Genomic DNA, 16,553 nt, shown 5'->3' with positions numbered 1-16,553 from the left:
ACGAGTCCATTGTAATTTGTCGTAGCTGCTGTTAATCCAATTTACTACACCACTTTGCAAAGGAACAAGCTGTAAAACTTTCAGAGCCACATTTCAAGCCTGCAGGAGTTGTGTAGTTGATACTCAGAAGCTATATTTTTGGTGGAATAATGCTTTAATACTTCTGCACTTCCACCGTCTGTCACTTCCCCTTTTATTTCTTGTCGTAGCTTGTTTCTCTCTTCATCCATCCCAGTGCCTCTGACATTTCATCCATCATTTGAGCTCATCTTGTCAATGGTTTAATATCTGGCTGCGATGTAACAACACCTAAGTTGCCAGACAACACTGACAGTTGTAAAGGTAAAGCTCTCAGTTGCTGCCAGCGTGTTATGACTTACAGCAGACAGGCCTGTCCACTCTCACCTCCGCCTAAATCCTGTCAGGACGCAGCAGCTTGCCAACTTCAAAAACACTCCAGACAGAAAGTCCTGCTGCCTAACAGAAACTGTCCACATTGAGACTGACCAATGGACTGTTTTTACAGAAACAGCTCAGGGAAAAAACAGCTTTGAAAGGTTTGGAGTCCCTGAATCAACTGGACAGCAAAATTGTTCTCTGCAGATGAAAGAGCTCACATGTCATATCATCTGTTGTACTGAATAGGCCTTGAAGCTCCTGCAATAGTATGGAGTCCAAAAACACTACATTAGCGTTCCGGTGCTGCTGCATTGCAGTTCAATTTTGCCAGCTGAGAGGTCTGCACAGTGTGCACATTACCTTGAAAGACTGACTCATTCCTCGGGCTGCAGTGCTTTTTGACTTGCAGGGCAGCATGAGAGCATGGAGATGACACTAAAGCAGAAAATGGACAGTTATTCCTAACAGATACGGCTTTTGAAAGCTGGTAGAGGAATGCACATAGATGGAAGTTGTAGGGAAAAGAGTAAGCCTTGTGAATGATTGCTCCATCTGAGCATATTGAGACAGTTGGTTATAATGAGTAATAATGACATGATCTACATTTGATGCCATGAAATGAAATAAAGGAATGAAACTTTCCAGAAATCATCCTTTCCCTGTACAGCCAAGCTTTAGATTTATTCTAGACTTCAGTGAAAGGAAAACAAAATAGCCCTAACATTTTACCACTTTATTTTCCACAAAGAAACATCTTTAAAACATCTGAAACATCTTTGAGTCAAACTGACACATTTGGAGTTGATGAGAAAAATAGTGTTAAATGAGCAAAAATAAAATCAGATATGTTGTGATTTCTAAAAATGCACTTGTGGTAGTAATGCTCACACACACACCGTCACAATATTTCAGTGTTACAGAATCTCATTTCCAGCTCCTAATGTTTGGTATGAGCCATCATTCATCTAATCACTAGAATCCCTTTTCAGCATTACTGTACATTTCCTCTCAAATATGGCAACAGCAAGCAACTTCAGACAGTGCAGCTACAGATTTAGTCCTCATGTTCGCTGAGCAACACTCTTTGAAAAAAAACAAGTCTCATCCCCAGACGTCCTGCTTCAACATGGTCCTCCACACATGCACTTCACCCTCCTCACTGTCGCTTCGCCGCGGTGCCATCCTCCTATTAGAGTGGTTTCAGGAAATTAATTCCTCTTTAATACCCGGGACTAGACGGCATTTCCACTATCACAGCTTCCTCGTGTCCAAGGGGTTAGTCCAATTTGCCATCATTTCAAAACAACACAAATATGTAAACAGCTCAGAAAATATGCACACACGCAACAAAAAAAAAAGAGGAAAAATCCAAAGCATTTCTTTCCACAGCTTCCACTGTTTCTTTTTTCCTCACTCTTCTGCAGTGCAAAAAATCAAAATACGAAAAAAAAAAACAACAACCGAAAACAATAAATAGACTTCCTCTGTTATATATTTCTGTGTTTATGTATATACATATATATTTATAGTGATGGGTCTCTACATGAGCACACAGCTCTTGGCCCGGTCCTTCCTCATGGCTGGGGCCTCGTCCATTTGCTCAGTCCGACCCGGCAGGGGTGGCAGGGGGAGCTGTGACACTCGCTTCAGGCCTCTGCGGGAACTGCTGCGTTTTAGCTGTGGCTTGTGTGGCCGCCGCACCGACGCCACTGTGGTGATGTGGAACACGTCCCGAACGCTGTTCTCCGAAACTTTGGAGGTGCACTCTACATAGGCTACTGCCCCCATCTGTCGAGCTATTGTGCTGCCCTGGAACACGGAGACAGACAGAGCGAGAGACGATTAGCAAGCAAGCAAACTTTTAAAGGACAGTTCACCCCAAAATCGGTAATACATATTTTTCCTCTTACCTGTAGTGCTGTTTATCAGTGTAGCTTGTTTTGGTGTGAGTTGCTGAGTGTTGGAGATATCGGCTATAGAGATGTCTGCCTTCTCCAGAATATAATGAAACTAGATGGAACTCAGCTTGTGGTGCTCAAAGCACCAAAAAAAAAAGAAACCTCAACAGCAATGTCTCTCTCCAAAAATCATGATGCATTCTCTCAAGATAATCATCAAGGAAACTATTTAATTTCTACCAAACTACACCCGCCAACTGATCACCAGGTAGAAGGAAGCATGCTTCTACTGCTAGCTCACCTAGCACCACTGAGATAGTTAATGTTACGCCATTATAGATTACATCTACTACTGGCGGAGCACAAGCAGTAGATGCACTCCTCTGCGCAGTGATACATTTGGGTGAGTGGTGTAGTTTGGTAGAAAGAAAATAGTTCCTACATAAAACTGCTCGCAACAAGATCTGTGGATTATCTTGAGTAACCATGATCTCTGGAAAGAGACATTGCTGTTTTTTTTTGAGGGGGAGGGGGGGGGTTGGCACATTGAGCACCACAGCTTAGTGCCATTCAGTTCCACTGTATTCCAGAGAAGGCAGACATCTCTATGGCTGATATCTCCAACACTTGGAAACTCAAACCAGAACAATCTACATCGATAGATAGCACGACAGGTAAGAGGAAAACTTTGTATTTGCATATGGCATTTTTCAAAACAGATGAAACAAAAGCTTTTACAGGAAACATTAAAGACAAAGGGTAAGACTGAATGTGACATTTTATCAGCAGTGCCACAAAAAAAACATCAGCTTGAATAACTTGACATCTTCACAAAACATTATTGGTGTATCTTTTCTCCTTTCAATGGTTTTCTTTTTGCATTTTGCATTTTTTTCTAATACAACTCCTGACCATGACACAGCAATGTCTTGCTCCTTTTCAGAGGTTGTGCCAGACACGGGGTTTACTCCACATCAAGGTGCTGTGTGAGCGCTTCACAAAGAAAATGAAATTTTAAGACATACACCCCATCTGTCATTGTACCTTGGCATATGCGGGTGCTATATCTCAACAGTGGAAGACTAAATGTCCCTGAAAGAGGCAGCAGATGCAAGAAAAAGATGTCTGTCTAAACCGTTGACTGAATGTCAATGATCTAAACATGTCTGGAGACAAATGAAGCCCCTCCATCTGAGGCATGAATAATGTAGATGCTCTGACTCCTCAGTCTGTGGTAAGAGAGGGGGAGCAGAGCAGCACAGGGCCCACTGGGCCAGTGTTGACATGGTCTGTGCAGCTATTTAGAGAGAAGAGACTAAACTCTTAACAGAACTCCTCCAGCACTGGAGCTCACCCCCTGAGTAATGTTACAATATACCCAGTTAATTGAGACCGTAAATTGTTTGCTTGAGATCAAATCAGAGGCAAATTTAATTTTCGAGTCCCTCGGCCTCTCTCTTTGCTACAGTTCAGCCTCATCTCTTGTTACATGATCAAGACTTTAAACAACAACGCGGGATCGAGACATGCAAAGGTTGTAACAGATGAGACAGGACTGCATTTCCCATGACCCTGAAATCGCATGCTCTCCAACACAGAGAGCTTTTCATCCCCAGTGGACGTGGTTTGATTTTTATCGTGGCTGTGCACTGAGCCGCATATAAGAAGCAATGAAGTCCTCATTAGGTGGAACAGCAGATTTAGATTCAGGGGTGGCGGCGGCGGCGGCGGGAGGGGGGCCCGAGGTAGAGATTGTCGTGACAAGCGGAAAAGCTCGATCGGATCTCGGGCAGTTTAGTGGGGAAATTTCTGGAGTTCACCCAGTGGTCACTCTCGCCGGCGACTCCTCAGCTGTGTTGGAATTCAATTTAAGATCAACAACAGGATAACAACACAGGCTTTTGGATTAGAACACCAAAATGGTTTTTGTGTGCAGCGTTGGCATCTGCTGTGTGACACACATTTTCTGGGCATGTTGGAGGGACAAACAGTAGTTGCCTCAGATGAAAACAGTGACTGAGACGGAGCAAAACAATAGCATAATGCGGGCCTGGCCACAAATGGTCACCAGCTATTTAACATTAGCTCTGTGGTCTGCCACTCCATCTTTTGTTTATGTATCTTATTTACATGAACTGTCTGTTGTTTTCAGTTGCTGATTTTTTCGGAGGCTGCATGCTATTAGCCTCCGGCGAGCTCTCAGACAGCAGTGGAAAAAAAGGCTCCTTTGTTCTGAGGGCTTTTGTGTGGCGGTGAAAAAGCCCCTCCACTTTTTGTATGTCCAACACGGGAGAGCACAAAATGAACACGCTGAAAGCTGATTAAAATTCACAGATTTACAGAACAGTTTATCATCCCCTCCCGCTTCACCCCATCCCCTTGGCTTAGAGGTCATGGCGGCATGTGAGAAAAGGGCTCATTCATTTATCAATGTCCGTTTTTCTATTCATCCTGCATTTTGAAAATCCCTAAATCTGCATGAATATTTCATTTCAGGGAAAAATGTGTCCCTAGACATAAACTCCACTAACCGCCCGTGCCTCTTCCGCGGCCCTCACCATAAGCAACCTCGCATTGCTTGTCAGCAAATTTCGGTCAAAACGCCAACCCCAGCAACATGTCCCCAAGGGATATCACACAGGTCTTACTCTGCATTGGTTGATTGTGTTGCCTGAGCCCCCTCTCACACTCTCACTATAGAAGCAATGCCACTTCTGATCCAAGATGGAAAAATGGTATAAATCCCTTGATTGCTTTCTAATTTCTTTTCCCATAAACCGTTGTTGTTTTCAAGTCAGTCTTTTTTTCTTTCCCCCAGGGCACCTTCCAAGTCCCTCTCTCATTACTCATCCCACCCCCTTCTCCCCACATATCCATCATCTGCTTGTTCTCACCTGCTCGTGGGTGACAGGGATGAGGCGCTGCTTGGAGAGCTCCCTCAGGGTGCTGACGTCTGTCCTCATGTCCAGCTTACAGCCAACCAGCACCACTTTGGCGTTGGGACAAAACTCCTGCGTCTCCGCTTGCCACTGTTGAGATATGAGCCGACAGAGAGACAGAGAAATACATCACTGGTTGTGCCAAATCTGAGAGCAGAGCCACCTGTACTGACTGGTGAGCTGCTGAGATACAGTGACGACCTTTGGCTCTTCTGACACTGGATACCTGAGCTCGAGGGAGATTAATGCTCTCTTGATAAAAGACATTTCTTCATTTATGTCGAAGGGAAATTAAAACGTCCTCTGTGTACTTGCTTTACAATCTGTAATCCACTTATATCAGCATTACTGAGATTAAATAGGTTGATGAGGTCAATTCCTCATATTTTGGAATACAAAAAACACTTCTCAGAAAAACATTTTTCTCATTATTTTATTGTTTAAGGACTCGTCCACACGTACATGAGTATTTTTTGAAACATAGCTTATTCTGTTTGCTTTGGCCTTACTTTGACTCATAAAATGTGTTTTAGGTCATTGAAAACTGAGCTTTTGTGCCTTAATAAGATTTTCATAAACTCCATTTTCAGTGTCGATGTGTAGACAGGGAAACCAGAGTATTTGGCTTGTGACGTCAGAGTGTGCGCTGTTTTTCCTTTTTCCTCACAAGGAATGGCAGGCCTGTCTGGAGCTCTCACAGTAGGGTGATCTTATATCCGCAGAGACTTCAGAGGTGAGATTTAAAGCATACCCGAGCACACAGACTAGAAGCAACAAACTTCATTAAAAGTCTAATGTTTCAACATCAGATGCGTCTTCATCAGAGCCTTCAGGGTTATGTTTATATTGCTGCCTGTTGGTTTGACATGCTGTTGACAGTGCTTCAGTTGTGTTTTTGTGTTTTCACTTGGACTGAAAATGTTTTGAAGCAGTGCTTGTGTGGACGGGATGTTTGTTTTTTTTTCTTTTTAAGAACAAAGGAGGAAAAACCCACAACAGCGGAGGACAGTATGCTGTGTTTGGGTGTTGACTGGACAAAACAAACAATTTGAAGACATAATTTAAGGCTCTGAGAAGTTGTGACAGGCATTTTCACCATGTTTTGTCATTTTAGAGACTCAACAACAAATCAGGCAATTAATTAAATAATTAAGACATTAATGTAAAAAAAAAGTTGCAGCTCTATAAAAATCCCCTGTGTAGTAACAGACATTAGATTAGATTATTCTGACAGGTATTCTCGTGTTCAATCAGTTAATTGTTTTGGTCATTGCATTGTTAGAAAGTATCGAAAATTGCACATCGTACTTTCTGAAAAAAAAGCTGACATCTTCACATTGGGATTGGATCTAAAGATTCTTTTCATTTTCAATTAATCTGTCAGTTATTTTCTTGATTAATCAATTTGTTGTTTGGTCTATAAAATGTCAGAAAATGGTGAAATTGTCAATCAGTGTTTCCCGAGATGACATCGTCAGCTGTCTTATCTTGTCCACAACCCAAAAATATTCCATTTACTGTCATAGAAGAATTTTTAAGAGGCTTGAATCAGAGAAATTTTTACTTTTTTTCTCAAACTGGTTAATTGGTTATCAAATTAGTTGGGGAGTGATTTGATAATAACAACTGATCAGTTAATTGTTGCAGCTCTACTTTACATTACTTTTTGTCTGACCAACACTCCACAACCCAATGGTTTTGAATTTGCTATCAAAAAAGAGAAAGAAAGACAACAAATCCTAACAACAGAGAAGCTGGCTCAAAAGAATTTTTGGCAGATTTGCTTGAAAATACTTGCTGATTAATTTTTGATTAATAGTCAAATCATCTCAATTCTCAATTCTAAGACATTGTTGATAAAAGCTCATCTTATTTTTCAATAATCCCATGCACTGTTTCACTGTACAAAAAAGTTTAATTACACAAAGAACCATGTGAGAATAAAATCTATCATCATGCCAGCTTGATTCAGATTTCTGCAGCACCTGATGTGTGTTTTACTTTGCTCACTCAGCCCCCGTCAACAAATCTATTTCAGGTTCTGTACAGAAAAGGTTGAGCAGTCTTCCTCCCGAAATCATCCTGAGATTAAATGTCACTTCTGAAACTCAGCTGAACCAACACAGTCTCTCCTCCCTGGGACACAAACGCACGACAGCAGCCGACAGCCCTGAAATATTCCTCATGCCATGTGCAGAATGTCAGGGTGTCCATTGATCCTTCACGTTGAGAACAACCTTTGACCTTTTAAAGCCCACCCCTATTCTGCCAATAACACCCAATCAAAAGCTTTGATTGTTTCACCATCTCTCCTCCCCCAGCTGTCATCCACAAACCTCGGTGACCTGCTTGTTCTTAGAGGTCAAGAGTCTAATTTGGGATGGTGATTGTGCAACAGGTTTTCCATGTGCCCCTCAGTTTCAGAGATTACCAGGGCGACAGCTCGGGGTCAGGGGTCATGGAAACCCCCTGCCAAGGGATTCATGGGAAAACCAAAAGCTTGACGGTGGCTCTGCTTCCCCCTGTTGACAGTGTGCACTGAGGCTTGTGAGATATTTGTGAGTTAAAAAAAAGGTGTCTCGGGTTAGATCTACAAAGTCTGCTGGGGCATTTTAGCAGCTCCCTTCAGACCACTAAACACGTCAACAGGCCAGCCGTGGGAACTGTCTCCAGCCCACAAGCAGCGCAGTTCAAAGGCAAACACACACACATGGCTTCAAGATGAGAGACCACTAAAAGGCACGGGCTTATTTCACATGACACACATGCACGCAAACAAACCCATTAAGTTGGGTGTCTCTGCACATACAATAGGTATTGCCACCGGCTGTAAAAACACGTCCACGACCACAACCCTGCCCTGCCAGTATCATACTTTAACCGCCACCCCAATCTCAACTCCAGTATCACAGCATCTGAACCATAAGCCACCTTACAAATGCTAAGTGCCACCATCTGGTTAACTGTTCTGCATAAAACTCAGATTTTAAATTTTAAATGCCTACAGAAGGGCAATTCTCGTGCTCCTAAACAGGCTCCACAACAGCTCCTCTTTGATATGGCTGATGTAGCTAATTTGCGTATCTGATATTCCTCTTGAACCCACCCGGGTGCAAAGCCTCTCCTCTCATTCTTCACTCTGACCTTCCATTCCTTAGAGGGACGAGGGTCAAGTATCCGTGGACGTTTTGATGAGATAAAGGAACGGGAGGCTTTAACCTCTGTGCTGATTTGCTCTATTGTTGAGCCATGAAAATGCAAGCTGCTGGCACAGAAATCTGAGCGGGTACACGATGCTGATCAGGAGAAAGTGAAATTTTTTCCGGTTAGTTCTCCAGTGTCACGGCAGATATTAAATGCTGATCCCAAGTGTTGAGAGGAGGAGATGAAATTTAAAAAAAAAAAACACTGACCTTCTTTATGACACTGTCCAAAGTCTCCGGGCGGCTAATGTCGAAACAGACGAGAACTGCATCTGAGTCAGGATACGCCAGCGGCCTCACGTTGTCGTAATAAGAGGAACCTGCGGACACACAATAACATATGGCGTAAGGTCACGGTGTCTTCTGTGACATGCTTATGTGTACTTGTTTTTAACTTGAATTAACCCCATGAGGTCCTTCCTCCCAACCATATGGCTCATTCTGTCAATTAAAAACACACTGCTCATCCCTGGAAGGTGATCTAAAGGTCAATAATACATGGATAGCCCATTAAAGCTGAGGCTGTGACATAAACTTGGACATGCTGCAGCTTCAATGCACACTGCAGATGCAAATGAGTCTCGATCTTAACAGTTGTGTGCACATATTTGAGTATCGTTGTCTCTTGGGCTTGCACACAGCTGCGGCCTCCCCTTTATCACAGCGCTTCACGAGGAATGTCGAGGGGTTACTCAGAGAAGCACACACTCAAAAGTGAATTATAGTGGGTTGAGGACTGGAGGACTTGTGCACACAATCCATAATCATCTTGAAACAACAGCGAATGCCAACACAAAGGCCAAACTAAAGGTTGAACCCCTTAATTCTCTCAACTCATCCCTCTTCCTGTCTCTCGCAAATGGTCCTTGTTCTTAAAATCTTCCATTTCTCTCCGACTATATGAGATTCACATGCACTCACACGCCTCTCTCGGCTCTCACTTTTCATTTCTGTACCTTGATCAAATTTGAAGGCGCCGTGGTGCCTCTGTACTTTCACAAGCCGCTCGGTTACACGGGTCCTGCTCTCTTACAGCTCTCATTAGGAGGCTTGTAAAAATATCTGGGCTCTTTCTCTCTCTCTCTCTCACTGGAAATGTGGCTGTGGGCTGTGGGCACTCTCCCTCCTGCCTCTCCTGGGAGCTGGTAAGAACCTGAACCCTTACACTGCAACAGCAACCTGGGCTGCAAAAATTCAGTGTCACAAAGACTCACAAGTTTGGAGACAAATCACATTTTACACTTGCAAATGTGCATAAATCAGTGAATCATACTTGAGTGTTGCAATGGTTTATACAACAACTCCAATATTGCATTTAATCCCTTAAGGTCACACAAGCTGATTATGATAATTACAGATTTTTAACATGCCTTGTACCAGACCTGACACAAAAGGCAGCCAGCGTGTTTAAGAACCGCATGCCCTTGTCTGGCGGGGTAAATGGAGTCAGCACAATGGCGCTACAGCCTGTTTTAGCATCACTATGTTCTCTTTGTTAATGATGGAATGACAATAGCTGCACGCGGCCTGTAGCCCCAGTTATTCAGCCGCCTGTCCCACGGTGACCTGCTCCCTCCCCACGGAGAACAATGCAACAGCCTGCACATTAAAGATGGATGCTTTCTGTGCCTCCGAGTGAGAGGAACAGTTTTGTTTACATTTTGTTTCTCACCAAAATGCACTTTGCTATGAAGGGATCAAATATATTCTGAATGCTTATCCAATCTTATCACTTTTTTAAACGCATGTATTGTTAACAGCTTGCAGGCTTCTTCTTCACTACTTTTATTGTGGCATTGCGCTGTCAATATGTATCACCGCCCTCTGCAGTCAGCACAGATAGGTAGTCTATCGCACCCTTACTCATTTTGTGTATATCATAGATGTATACCATTCTCCACAGTGGTACCCTATTCATTCTAATGAAACTTGCACACTGCATACAATGTAAAAGTTCTTCAGTGAAAAACTGTATAGCCCCTTTCCCACTGGAGAGAAACCCCACTGCCATCCTAACCTGGACAACACCCGCTAACATCCGGCTTTTGCATTTAATGGGAAAGGTTACAATCAGTGTTCACACCCTGCTGTGACTCTGCAGTAGCCATGTGTATTTATCAGCTCCAGCTCCGATCACCTTTGATCGACAGTGATGGAAATACGGCACACGGGTGGATGTGCTAATTCTAGCCTCTTTTCCAGCAAAATAGAATAATGCACCGCCATAAAATACTTCCATCTCCGTCCAAGCAGCACTCAAACATCATTCAAAATCCAGTTGGCACCAAGTTTGACAGAGAGATTGAGTAAGCTACAGATATAAAAAAAAGAGATAACCATCAAATCACTGGTTTTCATGCTACTACTAACCCTTTTTTCCAGCCTGTCCGTGACATCGAATCGACACACCAGATGAAAAGGATACTCATCTGTGGCAGAGAGGTGTACACAGATCTAATTTACTGGCAGTGGAAAAACAGTCTATCGCCTATTTTAACAGGTTTTCCAATGTTTGAAAAACCCACATATATGTGCTAATTTTATTGAGAAAGACTGTTTATAGATTAAAAACTCTTCTGCACACATGAAGGATATTACTTCTCTTTTTTGAAACATATTAGTTTTTATTGGTCCTAATGGCTCAAATTTTGGTGACACAAATTTGTCATGAGACTGGACAGAGTCATTGTGTTCACCCCGCTGGGTTTATTATTAAGAGGATTGTGTTTTCTTGGTTTATGGTTTTCTGTGTTTTTTACCTCCTGTGTTCCTGTGCTGACTTTCCCTCTTTCGCCCATCCACACAGCTACCCTGAATCAGCCTTGTTAGTCCTTTCCTGCTCCCGGAGTTTTTCCCAGCCTATCCGCTCCCTGATGTTCTTCTGCTTAATCACCTCATTTCCTCCACCTGAGCTCCTCCGCCCATCTCTTCACCTGCACTTCATCCCCTCTTCAGAATAGTTTGTATCTAAGCCTTGGTTTTCAGTTCAGTCTTTATTGGATCCTTGGTTTTGTCCTGGTATTATCAGCTTTACCTTGCCTGCATGCACTGTTAATATGAGCTATTTCTTCAAGTTCCTGTTGCCTGCAGTGTCCTGCGTTTGGGTCCAGCTCCTCCACTCTGACATTTTGTTGGAGGAGCAGATCATTTTGTAATGACTGGTTAAGGGATACATTGGCCCTGCTTATACCTGGTGTTTACATGCATCTTGGAGGATCTGTTCACAAGTGGACAGCTCTAAATAAAAGTGTTAACGACCACCAAGACACATTAGATCCGATCGCTGAAACCACTTGCCAAGGTGGTCTAGGACACATTTGACCACATATATCTTTTGTTGTGTAAATGCTAAAGTGTGCTGATGCATCCCCGACCAGGTCCTAATGTAAATTATGTCATCAATGCAGGATGTGGTGGTGGTTTTGGTGACAGCATACTAACGCTCTATAACTTTTACATTTTACAACAAAGTGCACGCGACCATCCATCGTTTTGCCCTGTGGAAGAAGAGTGTGGAATTTTGCCAACACCCATATCTCCAACTATACTAACACAACTGCTAACATGACTAGCAAGCAGCTAGCGACAGATTGGATGTAATACCTGTGTGCAAGGCCTTTGACCTTCGAGAGGAAGTGACTTAGGCATCAATGAAATCAGAACATGAATGGTCAGCTAGAGATGCATGATAGATAGTGTGAGGAGCAATGTATCTCAGCTGTCCACTTGTATTTGGAACACCAAAGCACATTTAATACCACGTGTTAACAGGCTAAGTGTTTCTGGTCCCCTGTGCATCACGTGACTTGCAAGTTCAACTGTTACAACCACTGCAAAATAGCTGCAGAGCCTGGCACTCTTCCTGGGGGCTTGGTGCATGTGAATCAATGCGAAAGCAATAAAGGGACCCTTACACTTCTAGTGGTCAAAAACTTTCTCAAAGTGGTGCCTTTAAACTCTGCAAAAGCCCAAAGGCAAAACATTTTTGACAATCTTGTTTTTCCATTCTTTAAGAATATACACTGTAATTATATTTTCAATGTAATACAGAAGTAAGAAATGAAAAAATAAATGTCATTTTAGACTACACCCTACAGGACATTATCAGGAATTCACAGTCCCCTCCTCGTCTTATTTATACAAGATTGCTACTGTTTTGTACTGCTGAGAGAGCAGGACTAACACACACACACACACACACACACACACTTCCAAAAAAGCCCAATCACACGGATGCCAAGTCCAACAGTCAGCAAAGCACACATTGTACAACAGCGAGCTCTGATTGGTAGTGGTCACACATGAGGTGCTGTAGCTGCTGAAGTTGGTCTTTAGTATGTATCACAGTGCAGCAGACCTGTACTGAGGTTAGAGCTGAAGAAGAAAAGAGACGGAGCATGTGGGGGTGGAGAGGGGACAGAAAAGATTTAATGACTTTGATGCTGGGGCGAGGGCAAGGTGCAGAAGCATGAGATGATGAGAGAGGCAACCGGGGAATTAAAGCAGAATCCAGATGAAGGGGAAGAGATGTCAGATGAAGGAAAGTTGAGACAATAATGCTTGTTGGACTTAAGATGTAATTAGAAGCTGGAACGAGGCCGTTGGGATCAATTTGTCAATCCCCAAAGATCAAAATGATTGGCAGGTCACGGTCGTCGACAGGCCCCATCACAGCGCAGCAATTCAGAGCTCTTCTGCCCTGAGCGACAGGAAGGCTACCTCAGCACTTTTGCAAAGTCAGGAAAAAAGTCCTCTGAGGCAGAGGAGAGGAGAAAAAGTGCTGTGTTTAAAACAAGCCGAGCAGGCACAAATAAAAGCCAATCACCATAACGATCAAGAACATGAGAAGGAGGAGGAGGAGGAGGAGGAGGAGGAGAAAAAAGAGTTTTCTCCTGATTGTAAAATATATCACCTCCACTGCCTGAAATGCACTTGTCCCCCTCCAGCAAAGAGACATGACCAGAGATAAAAGAGGACGTAGCTGTAGAGGAGTGGAGGAGAGGAGGGTGCGCAGTGGGTGTTTGGGTAGGTAATGAAAGCACTGGACTCGGCAGGACAGATCAAATAAAGAGGTATGAGAGCTCTGGGTTGGCTATTGGTGGAGCTGGCCTGTGCCCATTCACTGTGAGGTGGAACAAAAGGTCAATTGAATTTCAGACAGAGCAGGATGAGATGGATGGAGCAGGAGGGTGAGGGAGGGGTGCACAGCCTGGCAGGAACCACTAAAAACCATCACATCTGGCAAGGAATGGGACCCTGCCTCGCCGTGCCAAGGACAGGCATAAAACACCTCCTCACGAAACCTCCTCAAGCATTAGCATTAGCCTGATTTAGCACCGGCGATCGCTTACAGTGGAAAGTAGATTTCTGTCTTTATTTCCAGCGGGCTAATTAGCACTCCACCACTCTGTAGCGCCACCCAGAAGGCTCCACCGAGAAGAGGTGACAGAGGGGGGAAGGAAAGCGTTCCTCACCAGCCATCAGTCGAGCTTCATCAAAGGCCAGAAATCTCAGAGGTCGTTGAGGCGGACAAGAACTTAGTGGAGCGCTAATGTACAGTAATAAGGCTTGAAGGTTTGTGGTATGACTTCGTTTATGTCTCCCGTCCCTCGACATGCTGACTCCCCTGTAGGAGCATCTGTTTGAAACACGACAGCTCTCTATCAGCTCATTCAAACCCTCCTCTGTGAGAATCACCATTTTATGAGGGCAAACAATGAAAATAAACTTAACAATAAAACACAAATGATGCAGTTTTACGGAGAAATTTCTTCAGGAAACCTGCAAAATTGAGTGTGCATCAACATCTAACAAAGCCTCCCAGTCTTCAGTGCATTAATCTGAACCATCACAGCAGGAATTTTCTCTCTCTCTCTGTTTGTTGCATGCTCATTGCAAACGCAGCTAAAAAGCAAACCATTATGCCATTATGAGTGAGGGGGAAAGAATAGTCTATGCCTCGAGGCTCACTGATGTGTTCATGCACATATGGCAGGGAGTCAACAGCAACTAACAGCCTCATTAAACCACATAGACACTGAAAAACACCCATGCCCACAGACAAAGGCGGGGTATAAGGAAACAAACACCCTCTCAAATGTCGCCAAATAAACGAAAACAGTTAGTGTGATTGAGTTAGCCGCAACCTTAGCAACACGGCACATTCAGCACCAAATACACCGCATCTTTTTTCTTCTCCTGCAGCTGTTTCCCTCTTGAAATTCACCTTCAAAGCAAAGGCAAAACATTTCAAGTTGGGGTGGCCGAGTATCGTAGCAACCTGGAGGGATGCAAATGGATTCATTGTGCGGCCCTGAAAGGAAGTGAGGAGGAAGAGAGCAGGAGAGCGAGGGGATCGCGGAGGCTAATGACTCCCGTGCATTGATGATTAGAGGTGACTAAAAAGGAGGAGAAGAAGAAGAGGGTTGGCACATCCTTTAAGAGGTTGTGCAGACTTTTCATTGCTGAAGGTCCAGTTGGTGTTGTGTGAACTCTTATGGTTTCTCCTCAATCAGGGTTCTTATTCAAACAGAGATAAACAGAGGCTGCTGCCAAGACACCCTTCGAGAGGAGGTGGAGTTACTTTGACCCGGTGAACCACTCTGCTGTACAAGACAGCGTGTGTTTTCGTGTGTGAATATAAGCCTGCACAAAACTTTCTTTTACAGTCCCACCACTAGAATCCAATACAGTCTACTGCATATGGTGCCACTGACCTTATTCCCATGGCAGAAATTTTCAACTCACACTCCAGATGGAAAAAAAAAATCTACCTGGATGAGTGGCATAAAACTAGTGCTTCACTTATAGAGACTTCAAAAAAAGTAAACTCAGAATTTCAGCCGGTTACATTAGCGTGGGATTTTCAAGTTTTCAAGCTAGCAAGTTTTACCGTTTTAGAGTTTGGGATATAATCTTCACACTGTCCCAGCCAACCACTGCTTTCCATTCATTTGTGTATGAAATGAAAATAAATTAGGGGTCTGAAACTTGTCTGAGTTCTGTAATCCATCACAGTGAGGATAAAGTCTCCATTCATTTTGGTCAGTGTTACATTTTTACTGCTTGGTAAGTGCAAATTGATTTGCAATACCTCATTACAGTAATGTGACAAATATTAACGCCAGCTCGATGTTCACTGTGATGTTACACAACTCAAGCAAGATTAAAGAGTCGGCTAATTGATTTTCATGAAATAAAGAAATTAATGTAAAAAACAATGGCTGTCTGGAACAACAGAAAAGTAGAAAATTAAATGGGCACTCACGGGTTTACACACAGCTCAGTTTAGTCATTAGTGTAACACACACACTCACAGTGTCAGTTAGGCTTGAGCTTGTCTCTGTGAACAGATATCTGCATATGTATGGAGAATCTGTAGACAACAGGACAAAAGTTTGGTATCGGAAGTGTTTTGGTTTCCATTTGTCGTCAAAGTAATACTGACCAATCAGATTTGAGTGGCAGGTACACAGTCCACGTGGAGAACAAAAGAGGCAGAACGCATCATCCAAAATGCAATCTCAAAATCCACCAGCTATCATCTGACGACACTTTATTCATTAACCTTTTTTCATTTTTTCATTCATATGCAGATATCTGCTTACAGAGATTAGCTGAAATTAGGGTTGGATGATATAGCAAAAATTTTAGCACAGTAATTTTTTCTATGTTGAATCGATATCAATATTTATTGCAATATTGCAATATAATCCCTCGCTACGTGATGGAGGTGGCCTGGCCGACCGCCCCAAACCCAGGCCCATGGGAGAAGGGGGCCCGGGAGCCGCCGGCCCTCCCTCTTCCCTCTAACGTTTATACATACTGTATAACGTTTTATACACAATAATAGATGGATTAGCAACTGTTTTACTTCTGACGATAAATAGTTTCCATTCTAGACTTGTATGGCGATTTAAATTGTTTTATTTAAGGTGTAAAAAAAAAGAGAGAAGACGATGCTGCGATATCATACCGTCACCGCATCCCCCCAAAATAATACCTTGATATTGATTTTAGGCCATACCGCCCAGCCCTAAGAATAACATAAACATCAACTGTGCAAACATGGATTGGTTAAGAATATATTTTGTAATAACACAATATGCCTGCTT

General features: G+C 43.2%; 1 protein-coding gene across 1 annotated transcript in view; it reads right to left on the bottom strand.

The window, feature by feature from the left end:
- Positions 1–1,117: 1,117 nt before the first annotated feature.
- Positions 1,118–16,553, bottom strand: part of rnd2 (Rho family GTPase 2) — a 35,219-nt gene continuing 19,783 nt past the window's right edge. Inside the window, exons 3-5 of the mRNA XM_033644084.2 lie at positions 8,650–8,759; positions 5,192–5,326; positions 1,118–2,208 (exon numbers count right to left, since the gene is read on the bottom strand). Coding sequence (XP_033499975.1) covers positions 1,939–2,208; positions 5,192–5,326; positions 8,650–8,759 — 515 coding nt within the window. The 3' untranslated portion in view covers positions 1,118–1,938. The remainder of the gene's footprint in view (positions 2,209–5,191; positions 5,327–8,649; positions 8,760–16,553) is intronic.

Source organism: Epinephelus lanceolatus, chromosome 18 (genome assembly GCF_041903045.1).
Source record: "Epinephelus lanceolatus isolate andai-2023 chromosome 18, ASM4190304v1, whole genome shotgun sequence".
Lineage (NCBI taxonomy): Eukaryota > Metazoa > Chordata > Actinopteri > Perciformes > Serranidae > Epinephelus > Epinephelus lanceolatus.
The sequence above is the reverse complement of the archived record's forward strand: the minus strand, read 5'-3'. Positions and strand labels throughout refer to the sequence as shown.